Source organism: Paramisgurnus dabryanus, chromosome 2 (assembly GCF_030506205.2).
Source record: "Paramisgurnus dabryanus chromosome 2, PD_genome_1.1, whole genome shotgun sequence".
Taxonomy (NCBI): domain Eukaryota; kingdom Metazoa; phylum Chordata; class Actinopteri; order Cypriniformes; family Cobitidae; genus Paramisgurnus; species Paramisgurnus dabryanus.
In genome coordinates, this window is record NC_133338.1 from 55,512,497 (window position 1) to 55,529,667 (window position 17,171).

The 17,171-nt window shown below is 38.4% G+C and overlaps 1 protein-coding gene across 1 annotated transcript in view; it reads left to right on the forward strand.

Annotated features, from left to right (window-relative positions):
- LOC135743930 (macrophage mannose receptor 1-like) overlaps positions 1 to 17,171 on the forward strand; it is a 71,590-nt gene that overhangs the window by 41,731 nt on the left and 12,688 nt on the right. Inside the window, exons 21-24 of the mRNA XM_065261841.2 lie at positions 992 to 1,094; positions 1,418 to 1,584; positions 4,796 to 4,810; positions 5,914 to 6,009. Of these exons, the coding sequence (XP_065117913.1) occupies positions 992 to 1,094; positions 1,418 to 1,584; positions 4,796 to 4,810; positions 5,914 to 6,009 (381 nt within the window). The remainder of the gene's footprint in view (positions 1 to 991; positions 1,095 to 1,417; positions 1,585 to 4,795; positions 4,811 to 5,913; positions 6,010 to 17,171) is intronic.

Here is a 17,171-nt window from a genome sequence, read left to right on the forward strand (position 1 = left end):
CATAAATAAGAGGTAAATATAAGACTTAAGCACAATTCTTCTGTGCATGTGCATGAGTTTTTTTTTTACATCAGATTGAGAAAATACTATGATTTACATGTTTACATGCTTACTTATTTCCTGATAATCAGATCACAGATCGGACTACATCACCCCTTTCAGTGCAATCTCATTGACCTCAATCGTATTGAAGAACGTGTTTACATGAAGGCTTTTCAATTTGATTAAGCCATCAATACGATTTTATTTTGTTGATCTTTAGCTTGATAGTAAACTGAGCTTTTACAAGTGTATATACAAGTCGTTTTTCTTTATCTTATATGATGTTAGCTCACTATCAGACTGTTGTCATTAGCCATCTAATTTAATTCTGCGGAAAAAATTTTTTTGCTGATAAAGGTTTTTATCAGCAAGACCTATAAATGTATCAGGATTTTAATTTAATCAAACAGACAAAAATCTGACAAATAAAATGCAAGTATGATGTGTAAGACGTTTTTTAGTCTGCAGACACCTTACGGCTTATGATCTTGTCTAAATAAAAAAGTTATCAGATGAATTTAATTAAATAATTTACTGTGCTGTTATCATGTTCAAGATATGCCTAAATTTGTTTTTGAAACATGATAAAACACATGAATAAAAATATCTGTAAGTCTTAGTTTTACTTAACCTATCCAGGATGGTACAGTATATCACCAATAACAACATTTAATAATAAATACCAGTTGTTTAGTGACTAACATGATCGATTGCTTTATTACAATAATGACGACATAAATATAAGAAAACAAGTCTCAATTTTTCTCTATATTTAATCCATGCTCCATCCTTTCTGGAAATCAGCACAAAAAATGTGAAAATATATTAGATGAAATCAAAAGTCAACAAAAATGTAATGCATTAAAAAAATTCTGCTTATTCCCTGACAAAGAAACTTTGTTAATCACAGCTGCGCACTTTATTTCTGATTGTTTGTGTTTCCAAATAGTGTTACAAGTTTTTCGATAATAAAATGTCATGGCATAAATCACGAGATCACTGCATTTCAAATGGAGGCAATCTGGTGTCCGTTCGGAGTCACACAGAGCAATGTAAGTATGACACTAATGCTGTTATCTGTTCATCCTTTACAACTGAATTTATTTATTTATAAGAAATGAAACCTGCTGATATCATTGTGGTGTTTAAGAATTCTACATGTATTCTCTAGGAAAACTAGTTAACATGTTTGCAATTAAAAGTATTACATTAACTTTAATTAAATTTGTGACTTAGTGCTAAACCAGCACAGACAGTGGCTGTACTTTAACTGGAGTGTGAGTGGTTTGTAAATAAAATAACAAAAAGTTTCACTGATATTAAATAAATATATATATGCCTTGCATTAAAAAGATCCATTTGTTTGCTTTTTTAGTTTTTCTCACAACTTTAATGCTAAGTGCTGTTGATGACGTGTGGATCGGTTTAAATGACATTGTCTCAGAGGAAACATTTTTGTGGACCGACAATCTAGCTGTCAGATACACAAACTGGCTTAAAGGTCAACCTTCATCATATTTACAGTCAAGAGACTTTTTTGACGTAAGTCTGCATGAGTTTATTGAAAATATTAATAATAATGTAGTAGCACAAACATTAAAGCTACTCTTTTTTTGTGGTGTGTATTTGTTTCAGCAGTTAGTTTTCTGTGTAATCTTACACTAAAGCTTTGTGTTTGATCACAGCAGTTAAAGGTGCTCTAACGGCGCATTCACATGGGGCGTAAGCATTAACGCTTAACGGTTGGCTCTACCTAGGTTATTTGCATAAGGCGATCTGATTGCCTGACGCACGCATTGCCGCTTGAAAAGTTGAGAAATGTTCAACTTCTGCAGCGGGCAACAGCACTGACGCAGCGCAGACGGAGCCACAATTCAGTTCGGCAACGCTGATGCCCCGTGTGAATGCGCCGTAAGCGAATTCACGCGTTTTTGGCCATAAAACATTTTTTGTTTCATACAGTAAACATCTCCTCACTATCTTCTAGCTGCCTGTCCCCTAAACACACTGTAAAAAAATGCCGTCTCTGTAGACAGCCCAGGCTTCACAAACTGAAACAAAAACAAAGTGGTCAAACCTACCACCACGAAACATAACAAAGTGTTCCAGCCAATAAACGACAAGAAGGATTTGGGAGTGGGGGTTGGGCGCGTTCATGACTCGTTCAGAAAGCACGGAACGGAGGGGGAGGGGAGGAGTTAGCTACGCTCAGTTTTGTTTGAAAACACTTCGAACGTCAACAAGAAGTGACGTTAAGCCGAAAGTATACTCGGGACGTCTGCGTATGCGCGCCGTCCGCATGACGTCATTTTCGTCATCAGGAGGCCGCGCGGACCGTCCGCGTGCAGCCCAAAATTTGAGACCGCGCGGACAGTGCGCGTACAGTCCGCGTACGACAGCGCATGCGCGTGAAAATATTTAGACAGGACACCCCACTATAAACAATTATACAAAGGAAATAGACAGCATTTGCACACACACTATCGTTTTTCTTCTTTAACTTTTACTTCTTCCAAGAACAGAAAGCTGTGGAGCATGTTTGTTTGATTCCTGTTCTTTGTTGTCTTCTTGTTTGTTCTAAACTGTGTTTGCAATGGTGGATCAGTTACTTTTCTTCACCTATCCTAATGTTTTAATGTACTGTAAATGTCTCCAAATCAGTGCTGCCCTGACAGCCTGTTAGACTAATAATTTGAATAAGAAATCATTTGTATTGCGTATAGTGTCGAACGCGGCCATCCGCGTGTAGCCGCGGGGACTATACCCGGAAAGCTGCGCGGACGCGTGCGCGCGCGAGCCGGACGCGGAAAAAAAGTATACCCTGCCCGTTACACAGATTCGCTTAGAGCGCCTTTAATAATCTCATTATATTTTCTTCTCACTGGGAGCATGTTTCAGTTTAACTTCTGTTATGAGGTTCTGATCTTAGTTGTTCATTTTAATGTTGTGTCATTTTATTAACTCAATGGATCATCAGAGTTTCGAGAATTGAATCTTGGACAGTTAAAGCGTCTGATCAGGATTCTCTATAAGACGCAGCACCAGCCAAGTTATGAAAAAAAACACGGCTTATAGACCAAAAAAAGGGTAAATAAAAGTAAAACCTTTTTTTATGTAAAACTTTGTTAGATATAAATATTATAAACTAAATGTTAAAAACTAAAACAAAGTTCAACGATTTGGTGATCCTGAAACCATAGTTCAAAAGAACATTCGCAAGTTGCATCGTAAACTTGTGTGGTTGGAACGACATTTCTTTACCTGTCGGTAGAAGCATTGTTCCTTGTTATTATAATATGTAGACTTACGTTGATCATGCTTTTGAACAAAATAAGCGAAAAACATGTAGTGCAGTCTATATCCATCATTCTAAATATATTAAAATGTTATTTTACGTCTTTAAGTTTGTAAACAGAGTTAAAGCGCTGCATTTGAAAACTGCGCATGTGTGCAGTCCTACGAGCTTTAAGACCCTGGGGAATCCCTGGGAGGAGTGACGTAAGAGGGAACTTGCGCGTGAATAATATATATTAAAAACAACAACAACAGATAACTAAATCACGATAACAAAACCTTCTGATGCAATAGATGTTACACAGATTAATTAGTAATTTACCTCCCACGTGACATCATCAACTATGTTGTTAACTAACATGGTTCAAACAACTAATGTGCAACAAAGTTACTATGCTTTCGGGAAACAGTCGTGACAAGGTAGTTCGTTTCTCCAACTATGCATCATACTATGATGGTTCAGCAGGAGTTACGTTGTTGTTCGGGAAACGCACCCCAGATTAATTTCTGTTATTAGAAAACAAAAATTTTATCTTAAAATTTTAGTTTTGAAATCGTTTACTTAGACTGAGTATTTAAGGAAAAGCAGCCAATAAAAGCCCAGATTAAATGTGAACTCCTTTGATATCCTTTAAAATTCATCCTAAGGTGAAACTTGAAGAGGCGTTTTGATAAAATGACACAAGTATGGTTTTGCAATTTCTAGGCAAAGGAGACTTCACTTCAGACGATAAAATATAACAGTTTTGATTTATTTTGATTGATGTTAGTCACAACATGATTCCCATAGTTTGTGTTATGCCATAGTTTGTATGAGTTTATTATTATTCTTTAATGTGGAAAAAATATATAAATAAAGAACGAGTAAGTGTTTCAAAACGTTTCACACCGGTGGTGTATATCTATATAGCATATGTACATAACATGTATGTATCATTTAGAAGACCCCCATTTGGTACAATTTTGATTCATTTTGATTAACTCGCACTACACCGTGTCTCCACCGGACATGAACGATGCGACAAGAATTGAGAAGACTGAAAGATTATTGGTGCAATGCATCTCTCAGACTACGAGACGCCACTTTTACTTTCTTTATAACAAGAACATTTATCATCAGAAAATACAACAAAATAAGTCATGACCTCAGAAAGACGGTAGTGGACGCCCATCTTAAATAAGATGATTGTTGTTAAACCAGCTTTTGGACTTTCTAGACTAGTAATTTTGTCCTTGTTTAAACTCAGTGCATCCGTATAATATCTTCTTCAGAAGAGACTTCATTCAGATTTTGTTTTTGTCATTTTGTAATAAACACTTTTGGTTCTGATTATTTCTAACGATTAATCTAAGACATGTGTTCAGTTTTTATAAGAGGACTATTAACTTTGGATCTATGAATCTTTAAATGTTGAATACTACAAATGTGTTTCTACATTTCTGATCTTTTCTGTTTCAGGAAGACTTTGAGATGGTAAGTGTGCATGAGTTTATTGCAAATAATAATAATGTAGTACAAGCATCAAAGCTTCTCTTTTGTTTTGTTTGTTGTGTATTTGTTTCAGCAGTTAGTTTTCTGTGTAATCTTACACTAAAAGCTTTGTGTTTGATCACAGCAGTTAATATAAGCATCTCATTATATTTTCTTCTCAATGGCAACATGTTTCAGTTTAATTTCTGTTATGAGGTTTTGATCTTAGTTGTTAATGTTTTACCCATAGATATGTATAAAGGCTAGATGTCTCACCCGCGCTGCTGGCCAATTGAGTGGAACATCCTCATTTGGTGGCCATCTTTACCACAGGCAGCTCGCTCACTCGTAGCATTGAGTTTTAATGGTGCAGATACTTTTAAATGACCATAACTTGCTTAATTTTCTACCGATTTTGAAACGGTTTGGTTTGTTATAAACGTCAAAGATGTACCTATGACACTGCATATTTATACTAAAAAACAAATCCATGAAACATGTTAAAGCATCCAGAATTATAGACACCTTAAAAACATTTGTAAGAAACCAAACCGTTTGAAAATTGGTAGAAAAGTGAGCAAGTTATGGTCATTTAAAAGTACCTGCACCATCAAAACTCAATGCTACGAGTGCGCGAGCTGCCTGTGGTAAGATGGCCGCCAGGTGATGACATAAGAGACTCCGCCGTAACACATCTAGCCTTTATACATATCTATGGTTTTACCATTTCATGAACTCAATGCATCGTAAGGCTACCGTAGCCGCCAAAGGACAAACATGTTACAGTTCATTATGTAAGGTCTTTATACACCACTGATAATATAGTTATGTCGATTATACAGTATTGCACTTCTGAGAAGAGATCTTTTAAAAGTTACACAATGCACCTTTAAGCTGACTTGATGCTCTTGCTAAGTGCCTGTGTTTTTAACTCCTGTTCTTCATGAATATTTTGTCATTGTTTGTCACTTACTAGTATTTCTCAATGATTTAATACATGTATCCTACATTGGACTATTAGTTTTGATCTTAACTGTATCTATGAATAGTTAAATGTTTAATAGTACAAAATGTGTGTTTACAATTTAGTTTTTTTTCTCTTACAGGAATTATTTGCTATGAGACATATGAGACAGATGAGGCAGAAGAGATATCTCATCCATCGGCCCCATCCATTTTTACACCACATATTTGAATATAAGGTAGGTTTTTATGTGTTTTTTATCATTCCCAAACAACCTGAGTATTAGGGGTGGGACAAAAAATCGATTCTTAGATGAGTCGCGATTCGGACGTGGGCTGATTCTGAATCGATTCACAAATTTCAAGAATTGATTCTTAAATGTTAGTTTACAAAATAATAATGTGACGTTATCAGAACTAAAAGGCGGAACTTAACTAGGGGAGCGGTGATGCACACGGACATCTTAAGAGAGCGCGCACTGCATGAGCACATAGCGGAGCTTACAAGAGCAGAAGAGAAAGAACACTTTAAATGCTTGTAGGATACTGCATATATCTCTACATCGAATTTAAGGCTGTCACCATTACTCTATTCTTTTTGCGGAGTTTTAAAAAAAATCCTTGAGTACATGTCGAGTACTCCTTAAAATAGCGGAGATGCGGTTTAGTGAAACAAGTATCAGAAGCATACAAATCAGCGCTACGCTGCCTCTCTCTCTCTCTCTCTCGTTTGCTCGCTCACACACACAGTGCGCGTGCATCTGCTCCTGCGTGAGGCAAGAATGCGCATCCTTGTGAATTTTGGAAGTTAAAGACGACTGAGCTGCAGTGGCCTGGCAAAACACAGTTGAGAGGGAAGGCGCAGCAACTCAAAAAGACCTGCGTGTTTCACAATTACTTTAAAGACCATAATGACAATTTCGCGCGTGGAGCAGCAGTAAACTTATGTGCGATCTACCGGCATTGCCTTTGCGATCTACGTATTGGACACCCCTGCCCTAAACCATCCACTGACTGTTTAGATATAACATGAATACTTCTGTAAAAATATGCACATAGTTTGTTATTCAGTGGCTGGTTGCGCTGCATTATACAGTAATACTGCCAATCACTGTGTATAATGATGATGATTAGACGCTTAACGTTAGTCAGTTCGTGAAAGTTAATGCCAGTTAACATATAGAATTAATATGTCACGTTTAATTACTATTTTACTGGTTTTAATGTCTTACAGAAACAGGACATATATGTATATAAGAATTACATTATTTATCCCTTAGTTGCATTAAAGTACAGTATATGACAGTTCAGAGACTATAAGCACAAACATTAACCTGGCTTTGAGAGCAAATGTGACGTAATGACGTCACGATATGCAAATGAGTACGTCAAGAATCGATTCTGAATCGAATCAGGACCCTAAGAATCGATTCGGAATCGATTCATGAGGGTCCAAGCGATTCCCACCCCTACTGAGTATAGTTCTGATATTTAACTATTACAGTCATCATTTGCAATTTACTTCTGATATTTAACTATTACAGTCATCATTTGCAATTTACATTAGAAACACTGTGGAATTAATTATATTGATTATTTCACAAATGGACCACAAAACCATTTTTCATCATTGTCATCATTTGCACAGATATATTTGTAGAAATAGACAAAAATACATTGTATCAGTCAAAATTATCAATTGTTTATTTTATGCCAAAAATCATTAGGATATTAAATAAAGATCATGTTTCATGAAGATATGTTGTAAATTCCCTACTGTGAATGTATTTATGATTAGTAATATTACATTCAACATCTGGACTGCTCTCACATGTTGAATGTGTTCTTCCATGGTCTCCGAATGAATGAGGATATCGTCGATGTACACAATGACCCAGCGATCTACCACGTCCCAGAAAACATAATTTATGAAAGATTGGAACACAGACGGACTGATAGATAGCCTGAAGGGCATCACTATCATAGTGTCCAGATTGTGTGTACAAAGCGGTCTTCCATTCATCCCCTTCTTTGATATGAAAGAGGTTGTAGGCGTTCCTTAGATCTAACTTGGTGAAGTATTTTTGCTTTCCTGAGGTACTTTAGAGTGGTACCTCAGTGGGTTGACAGTGTAGAGAGCAAGAGCTATCCCAACGGATAATTTGATGATCCTTCCAAGAGATGATGGGATTGTGAATTTGAAGCCAGGGTAAACCCAGAATGAGGGAGTGATGAGGGGATGAGATGATGTGGAAGCGGATTAGTTCCTGATGGTCAGAACCTGTCTGTAAACTTACATCATCGGTGGTGAATTGAATTCTCCCCTCCCCTAAGGGACGACCATCTATCGCTTCCACTGCCATATGAGAGAGACATTTAGTTAACGGAATCTCATTTTGCTTGGCGAACTTCTCTGACATGAAATTTCCAGCTGCACCGGAGTCAATAAGGGCCAGAGCCTTAAAGGACAAGTTCGGTATTTTAGACTTAAAGCCCTGTTTTCAGATTGTTTATGGTGAAATAGAATGGTTTTGACTGAAATTTCAACATTTGCGGGTGCCCTGAGAATTTTCGCGTGTTTGTGTTTCAGCTCAGACCTCTACAATGGGTTTAATGGTGCACTGGAACAATCCTTCCTAAAATGCATTAAACTTCGTTTACAAAGACGTGAAACTCACCGAGTGGTCAGGGGTGTTCACTGATATGCTCACACAAAAATCGCTGCAAAAGATGCTTTCCAACAGCTGTTTTAGCATTCGTTGTTAACTTGTGGACCTATTTTTCCAAACGCCTCACACCCATACATTCTTCCGCTTAGAGCTTGAATAATAGACACTCCAGCCCAGGTGGTGGCGCTAATCCGCCTTTTCCAATTGCAAGAATAGAAACAAAGTTCCCGGCGCGGAGTTATACCGTACCTCACAGGACATCTAATACAAGTCCATGGAGCTGGTAAAAACTACGATAAAACCTGTTGGAATGCGTCTTTTGGAGCGATGTTTGTGTGAGCATACCAGTGAACACCCCTGACCACTCGGTGAGTTTCACGTCTTTGTAAACGAAAGTTTTATGCATTTTAGGAAGGATTGTTCCAGTGCACCATTAAACCCATTGTAGAGGTCTGAGCTAAAACACAAACACGCGAAAATTCTCAGGGCACCGGCAAATGTCGAAATTTCAGTCAAAACCATTCTATTTCACCATAAACAATATGAAAACAGGGCTTTAAGTCTAAAATACCGAACTTTTCCTTTAATCGTTCTCTCCTGTATAATTAGTTGTACTGAAATCTGAACTGTATTGTGAGATCGAGAGGTTAAGATGTTGGCACTCAACATGGTAGGACAGGTAGATAGAATGTGTCCGGGTTTACCACAGTACAAACAGAGTTGGTCGTGAAGTCGGCATTCTCTCTCTTCTGGGGTGAGATGTGTATAACCAAGCTGCATGGGTTCGGTACTTTCAGTAGTTGGGGGTTGTAATTATGTGCGACGGGTTCTTAACAGATTGTCAATTTGAATGGACAGATCTATGAATTCAGATAAATTTCTTCATTCATCACGACAAGCCAGCTCAGATTGTAACTCACGGTTTAGTCCCTTGCGGTAAATAAGCTTGAGTGGTTTCTCATCCCAACCTGCTTGAGCCCCGAGAGTACAGAAAGACAGACCTGCCCCCCTGGGTATTGTTATCTTCAAAAAGCGTGGTGCACTGGACGGGGTGGCGGCCTAGCTGTTATTTACCATAGTCATCTAGAGCTGTCCCCTTTGACAATTCCAGAGTTGTCCTCCTTTGAATGTCTTGCATTTAGTTGTAAGCCCCCCTTCCCAATGACAATATTATTAATTTATAGACCTCCCAAAACAAACACAGGCTTCTCAGAGTTATACAATTTTCTTTTAACTTTTTGTAAAACTTCTTCAAATATACTAATACTTGGAGATTTTAATATACATGTCAACAACCCCACTTGTCACTTTGCATCTGAATTCTTACAGCTACTGGAATGCCTAAACCTCAGACAATATGTAGATGTCCCTACACATATTAAGGGGAACACTCTCGACCTGGTAATTACAGAATCTGCCTCTCTTGGTCCACCAACTGTGTATGATCTGAGTGTATCTGACCATAAGATCATATCCATGGAGCTGCCTTTTCTGTGCTCTTATACCAAACCAAAGCGTGTAATGCGCTTTAGAAACCTAAAAAACATAAACTCAGAAAACCTGACTCTAAGCCTTCAAAATCTGAAATTTGCAAATGTATCATCAGTCACTGAATCCGTGGAAGTCTACAATAACACTCTGAGCAACCTTTTGGATCATTATGCACCCATTAAAGTTAGAACAATTTCGTTCACACGCTCAGCACCCTGGTACACAAGTCACCTGAGGAAAATGAAGGCAGCTGGACGAGCCTTGGAGCGACAATATACAGCATCTGGGCTTACAGTTCACAAACTGGCTTATCGTGATCACCAAAAATCGTACTCAAAACTCATCAAAGCTGCACGGTCTGAACATTATTCACGCATCATTCAAAACAGTAATGGAAACTCCAAACAGTTATTCTCCACCATAAACCATCTTCTCAAACCGCAAACTGCTCCGCTCACAGGATCTTCAGATGAAGATTGTAACAAATTTATGGCTTTTTTTAAGACAAAGATAGCCAAAATTCGTTCATCTCTTGCTGTGCACTCCCCACCACCTATTCTAACTGCTGGACCGCAGTCTGGAATTACAAGGCGTTGGGGCAGTTGAGTTTGAGGACATCATTAGAGGAATGAGACCCTCCAGCTGTGCCCTTGACCCCTTCCCTACTGCACTGATAAAAGCAAACATCTCTGCTCTTAGTCCACCCATCACCATGATTATACAGCAATCCCTGGAGTCTGGTCATGTCCCCCACACTCTTAAAACTGCTATAATTAAACCACTACTCAAGAAACCCAATCTTGATCCTAAATCCCCTGCTAATTACAGGCCCATATCCAACCTGCCATTCATTTCAAAGGTGCTAGAAAAAGTAGTTGCTAGTTACTTTCAGGATCATCTGCAATACAACAATTTCTATGAAAAGTTTCAGTCTGGCTTTCGCTCCGCCCATAGCACAGAAACAGCCCTAGTGAGAGTCACAAATGATCTGCTGATGACAGCTGATGCTAGTTCACCATCACTCCTTATCCTCCTGGATCTTTCAGCAGCATTTGATACCATCGATCATAACATCCTTCTTAACCAGCTACATCACTCTGTTGGACTTGATAATAATGTCTTGCGCTGGTTTGAGTCATACCTCACAGATAGGTCTGAATTTGTGGCCATGGGAAACTCAAGGTCCTCTACTCATGCTGTTCGGTGTGGGGTTCCACAGGGTTCAGTTCTTGGACCCATTTTATTTACTCTGTACATGCTTCCTCTTGGAACAGTCATCCGTCGTCTTGGAATTTCATTTCACTGTTATGCTGACGATACACAAATGTACATAAAAATGGACAATCACTCATCACCATCCATGATCACTGCCTGTTTAGAGGAAATAAGCACATGGATGAATCAAAATTTTCTTCAGTTGAATAGTTCAAAGACACAAGCACTCCTAATTGGTTCTCCACATCAGATAAGAACATCTACCATAACCTGCATTACCTTCTCTGGCCAAATCATACCACTAACATTATCAGTCTCAAATCTTGGTGTCAGGTTTGATCCTCATTTAATATTTGAATCTCATATTAAGCAACTTTGCACAACATCATTTCATCACCTCAGAAATATTGCCAGACTCCGGCCCACATTAACTTTATGGGATGCAGAAAAACTTGTCCATGCATTTGTTTCCTCACGACTTGACTATTGTAATGCTCTTCTAATTGGGATCCCGGACAGGAGCATTAAAAAACTTCAGAACATTCAGAACACTGCAGCTCGGATCCTGATGAAAGGACGCAAATACGAACACATCACACCAGTTCTACAATCACTACACTGGCTCCCTATTTCAGCACGGATTGAATACAAGGTTTCCCTTCTCACACATAACTGTATTCATGAAAAAGCCCCCAGTTACCTTCAAGAATTACTGTCACTACAGATCCCAGCACGTTCCCTACGCTCCACAAACACTCATCGGCTCCTTCCCCCAAGGACTAGGACTCGCACCATTGGTGATAGAGCTTTCTGTGCTGCCGCTCCCAACCTATGGAATGCTCTTCCTGAATACTTGAGGGCCCCACAAAGGACTGAGATTTTTAAAAAGGATCTTAAAACATACCTTTTAAAAAATCTTTTAATGTTTAATTACTTTTTTAATCGTCTTTTTTTAACTATTGTTTGTATAAGTTGTGTGTTTTATAACCTTCTTCAATATGTATTTTGTAGCACCTTTGAGATTTTATTGTAGCACTTTGAGATTTTCTTAACTCTTTCCCCGCCATTGACGAGATATCTCGTCAATTAAGAGAAAACGCTTCCCCGCCAATGACGAGATTTTCCGTCTTTCCGCAATACCGCTATTATCCACCAGGTGGCGCCCTTCCGAACTTTTTAAAACCGGAAGTATTGCCCTATGGCAAGCTGCTGCATGTCCGTGTCTGTTTTAAAGATCGCTCTGAATGGGATCTCTATGAAAAGTCCGTCACAAAAATGGAATTATCTCTGCTTTTTGCTCGAAATATGGTGTTTTTGCAAAAACCTACCCATATTCAAAAGCTGATTGCAAAAGAACCACTAAAGGTAGGATAAAACGTTTTTTTTTTTTTTTTGAAAGCAGAGGGTCTGTTCTTTCATTTGGTATATTGTATGTTTATATATTTAAAGAAGAACATTTTCTGGAAGGCATTAAACTTTGGTGAAAATCATGAAAAACGCTGGCGCTGGCTGGCAACTTTTTTTAAAAACGCTGGCGGTGAAAGAGTTAAAAATTTAAAGTGCATTATAAATAAAAGCCATTATTATTATTATTATTATTATAGTCAGCTGCCAATAGATTTCCCTGAGATATGTTCAATAATCGCTCCTCTGCGCTCTCTCCTCCGGCGGCGTGCTTAAATATGCTGCAAAACTGAGTAAGGAAATTGTTAAATGAGGGAAATACTGATCCATCTTCCTTCCAAACCGCAGAAGCCCATTCTAAAGCCTTACCGGTGAGTAACGAACATACAAATGCTATCCGACTGCAGTGTTTCCCATAGATCTGAAATTTACTTGTGGTGGTAGCTGGTGAAAAGGGCAATCATTATTATCCACCGACAAAAAATGGTCTACTATACATGTAACAAAGAACTAATAATGTGTGACACAACACAATACTTTGATTTATAAAACATTCATATTAATTTCACATTATAGTTCATTAATCTAACTAGGGGTGGGACGGTTGTCATGACCACCGCACCACCGCGGTGGTGCAATGCCACCGCAGTGGTGAAGTGCCACCGGCGGTTGTGTGACGTCACATATCAGGTGAATGATTAAACAAAATAATAAGTAAAAATTGCAGTTTTTTGTACACAAATAATAATAACAAAAGTTGTACAGTAATTTATAGCCTAAGATACAAATTTTTAACATTGTTTTATGTTAATACACAAATCTCCGCTACATTACCATGTATGGCGTTTCCACTAAACTGGTGGATTTTAGCATAACTCAGCACGTTGGAGTTTAGCCATGTCACTGTGTTGTGCGTCTGCGTTAGTTTTTATTGGTCTCCAGTGACAGTGAAATACATACACATCACGTTTGTCTTTTGTTGTGAAATAAAATTTTTACCAGATTAAAGATTAAAGTCGCGCGCATCAGGAAGCGCATTTAGTGAAACGTTATTTTCTTTCACCATTTAATCCCCCCTAAACCCCCCCCCCCATGGACCCCACCACATCAACACCGGCGGTTGTTGTTGATGGTTCCACCGCGGTGGTAAAAATTTGCCACCGTCACAGCCCTAACCTAACCACCCCAAACTTTTTTGCCATAAACAAAGCTGACACCGTTTGTCAAAGCACCACGAAAACACTTTATGTTTTTGCACTGATATATGAAGCAATTTGATGACCCCTTTTATCAAACTCAATTATATACAATACTATGTATACTATAGCCTATATAGACAGTGCAGGTCTATAGATTATAAATGTGACTGATGTTATAATGTTAATAACTTCTATAAGATAGGCACTTTTACTGCTTCTGCTTTCTATTACTCTTTTTTCGATTAAAAAAAGCTTAATCCACTCATTATTTCAGATTTAAAAGTCTACTTGCTGTTCCGATGACAGACTTTACATTACAGCTTTGCGTTTTTTATATCCTGAGTCAGCTAGAGCTTTGCTCATTCAGTATTAGCACTGCTTTTTGCTACAATCTCTGTGCAAACTGTTTAGATTTTAGTAAAGATATTGTCTATTAATAGTAAGATTATTAAAAAATGGGATAAAGAAAATGAAGCGGCGCGTGGTCGTGACAAGAGCCAGTTGCTATCGCCATAGAAACCAGAGGCACGCTAAAACAGCACTCGAGCTTTAGCGCGGTAGCGCTCACGGCCGTTCTCCGATCGACTCGGGTTTTACACACAATATTAATCAGACTTGGGACCCGAAGTAATGAACTAGGACCGACCCTGACCCATCTGACCATTTAAAATATAAACCGGAACCGTACGGGTCCCGCGTCCTCAGTGAAGAAAGACCTCTAATGGTAAAACTCTGCTCAAGTTCAGAAACATGAAAGGATACAATGTGACACTGAGGTTGCTTCGCGTCGCGCCCAATTCATTGAGAAACAGAGAGCACGTGAACGGACACTCAACCGGAGAGACACAACGTGCTTGCACGCAAAATGAAGCCAACTTAGATGCTATAAACACATATGCACATAAGCATATGCGACCATTTTGGTCGCAGTGTGTTCCCTGGCTGCTCCGTATGTGCTGCTGCAGTTGATCCAGTTTGCCGCGCTGGATGATGAGTTTATGACGCGTGCATCATCTTCACGGTCACCCGACCCCCACCTCTCTCTCGCGCTCTCTCTCTCGCGCTCTCTCTCTCGCGCTCTCTCTTTCGCGCTCTCTCTCTCTCTCTCTCTCTCTCTCTCTCTCTCTCCAAAACACGGGTCATCCAGTCGAGTTCAGAAAATACGGAAATTCGTAAAGTGATTTTTTTTACCTGGGCGGGTCGCAATTTACCTGGGCGCAGCGCCCAAGCAGAGCCTATGTATGGGAAACACTGCGACTGGCATCGCTGGGAAAGAGAGATTGTTGTTGTGTTACAAAGAGAGAGCATTGCATCAGATAATCCTTTCATTTTCCGGGATCGCCATTAAACTTGTCCGGGAGAGCTAAGCGGGGATTAGCAGTCATGGCGGCTGAAGTGAGAGGAGTCGAAGCTGGAACGGCAGAAGTGGGATTAGCCGTGGGGGAAATACCTCTCAAACCTTGAAGAGCAGCGACTAGTTCCTCCGTGAGATTGGTGAGTCGTGCCAGCTGTTGTTGATGGCCTGCTTACTGTTAAACTTGTGCAGAGAGCTCCGTGGAAAGTTGAGAGACAGCCGCTGGATCACTTTTTGTGGCGAAGTCTGTAATGATGTACCGTGAGGCTGAGGATTCATTTGCAGTCTTTATACTTACTTTTACTTTTACACTTTATTGTCCCTTTAGGGAAATTTTTCTTGGGCAATAGTGTATGCTGCATCTTCACATTTACAATTCACGTATCATCTGACATTCGCATGGATATGTAGTTACATATACAGCATCACAATCACACAATCCATGTTCCACTTCATCATAATAATCCCTTAGTTAAGGGATTTACAAGAAAACCACCACATGGTCTCATAAATAAAAATAAAAAATAAAAAACTCACCTAAACCACCTTATATCAAATAACATCATGATCGATCCCGTATACCACCTCATAATCACACAGTTAATAGCCCCCCTACAATCACATGATTAAATCACATATACCACCCTATAAACACACGATTAAAAATCACACATACAACCCTATAATCACATGATCAAAAATCACATATACCACACTATAATCACATGATCAAAAATCATATATACCACACTATAGTCATATAATCAAAAATCGCATATACCACCCTATAATCATATGGTTAAAAATCACATATACCACACTATAATCACATGATCAAAAAATCACAGATACCACACTATAATCATATAATCAAAAATCGCATATATCACCCTATTATCATATGGTTAAAAATCACATATACCACACTATAATCACATGATCAAAAAATCACAGATACCAAACTATAATCACTTGATCAAAAATCACATATACAACCCTATAAACACATAATTAAGAATCCCATATACCATCCTCTAATTACATGATTAAGAGATCACAAATATTACTTCACAGTCATAGTATTATGTAGCCACACATAGTTAAGGGATCATAAACACCACGTCATCTTTAGTTTTACACACAATGAAAGAGAACATAGATATGACCGGAAGCATCCTAGAAGAGCTATTTTATATTACTTGGATAGCACCACGGTATAGTAGTATACTATAAATTAATATAGTAATCACTAGTCAAGATTGAAGAATAAAAAATAGACATCCACTAGACTAGACAATTTAAAATAGTAATATAGGCCAAGTACACTCAGGGACCCTGACCCTTGCTGTTCAGGATAGAGATGGAAGCAGGAACAAAATAATTTTTGAAACGATTGAGTCTGCATTTTGGAACTCTATACCTTCTACCTTAAGGCAAGAGCACATACTCAGGATGTAAGATGTGTGAGGGGTCGGCCAGAACCTTGTGCGCTCCTCTGTACAGTGACTGTTCATATAATAATTGAAGGGATGGGAGGTCGTTCGCCCCTATAATTTTCATTGCAGTCTTAAAAATGTTTGAGAGTCTGTTCTTTGATTGTACAGAAAGGTTGCCATACCTCAATATCTCAATATAAACAGAACAGGTTAAAAACCAACAATAACAATGTAAGGGACAGGCAAACTCGTAGTCGTATAACAACAGGCAGTGAAGTCAGGACAGGCAGCAAACAATCGTAATAGGCAAGTTTGGCAAGGCAAGTTTATTTGTATAGCACATTTCATACACAGAGGTCATTCAAAGTGCTTTACATAGAAATGAGAAAACAAAAAATCAAAGATAAATGAATTTAAAATATCAATTAAAACAAAATAAATGTGACAGTTTAAATGTGTGAAAAAAAGTAAAACAGGAATAAAAGTATAAAACAGTTAAAAATAAGAATAAAAACAAGAGAAATAAAAAAAATTTAAAAAGTGCATATAAAATATAGTGCAATCAGTTCGGACGCAGCATAGTGCTCATTCAGTAAATGCATAGCTAAACAGATGTGTTTTTAGTCTGGATTT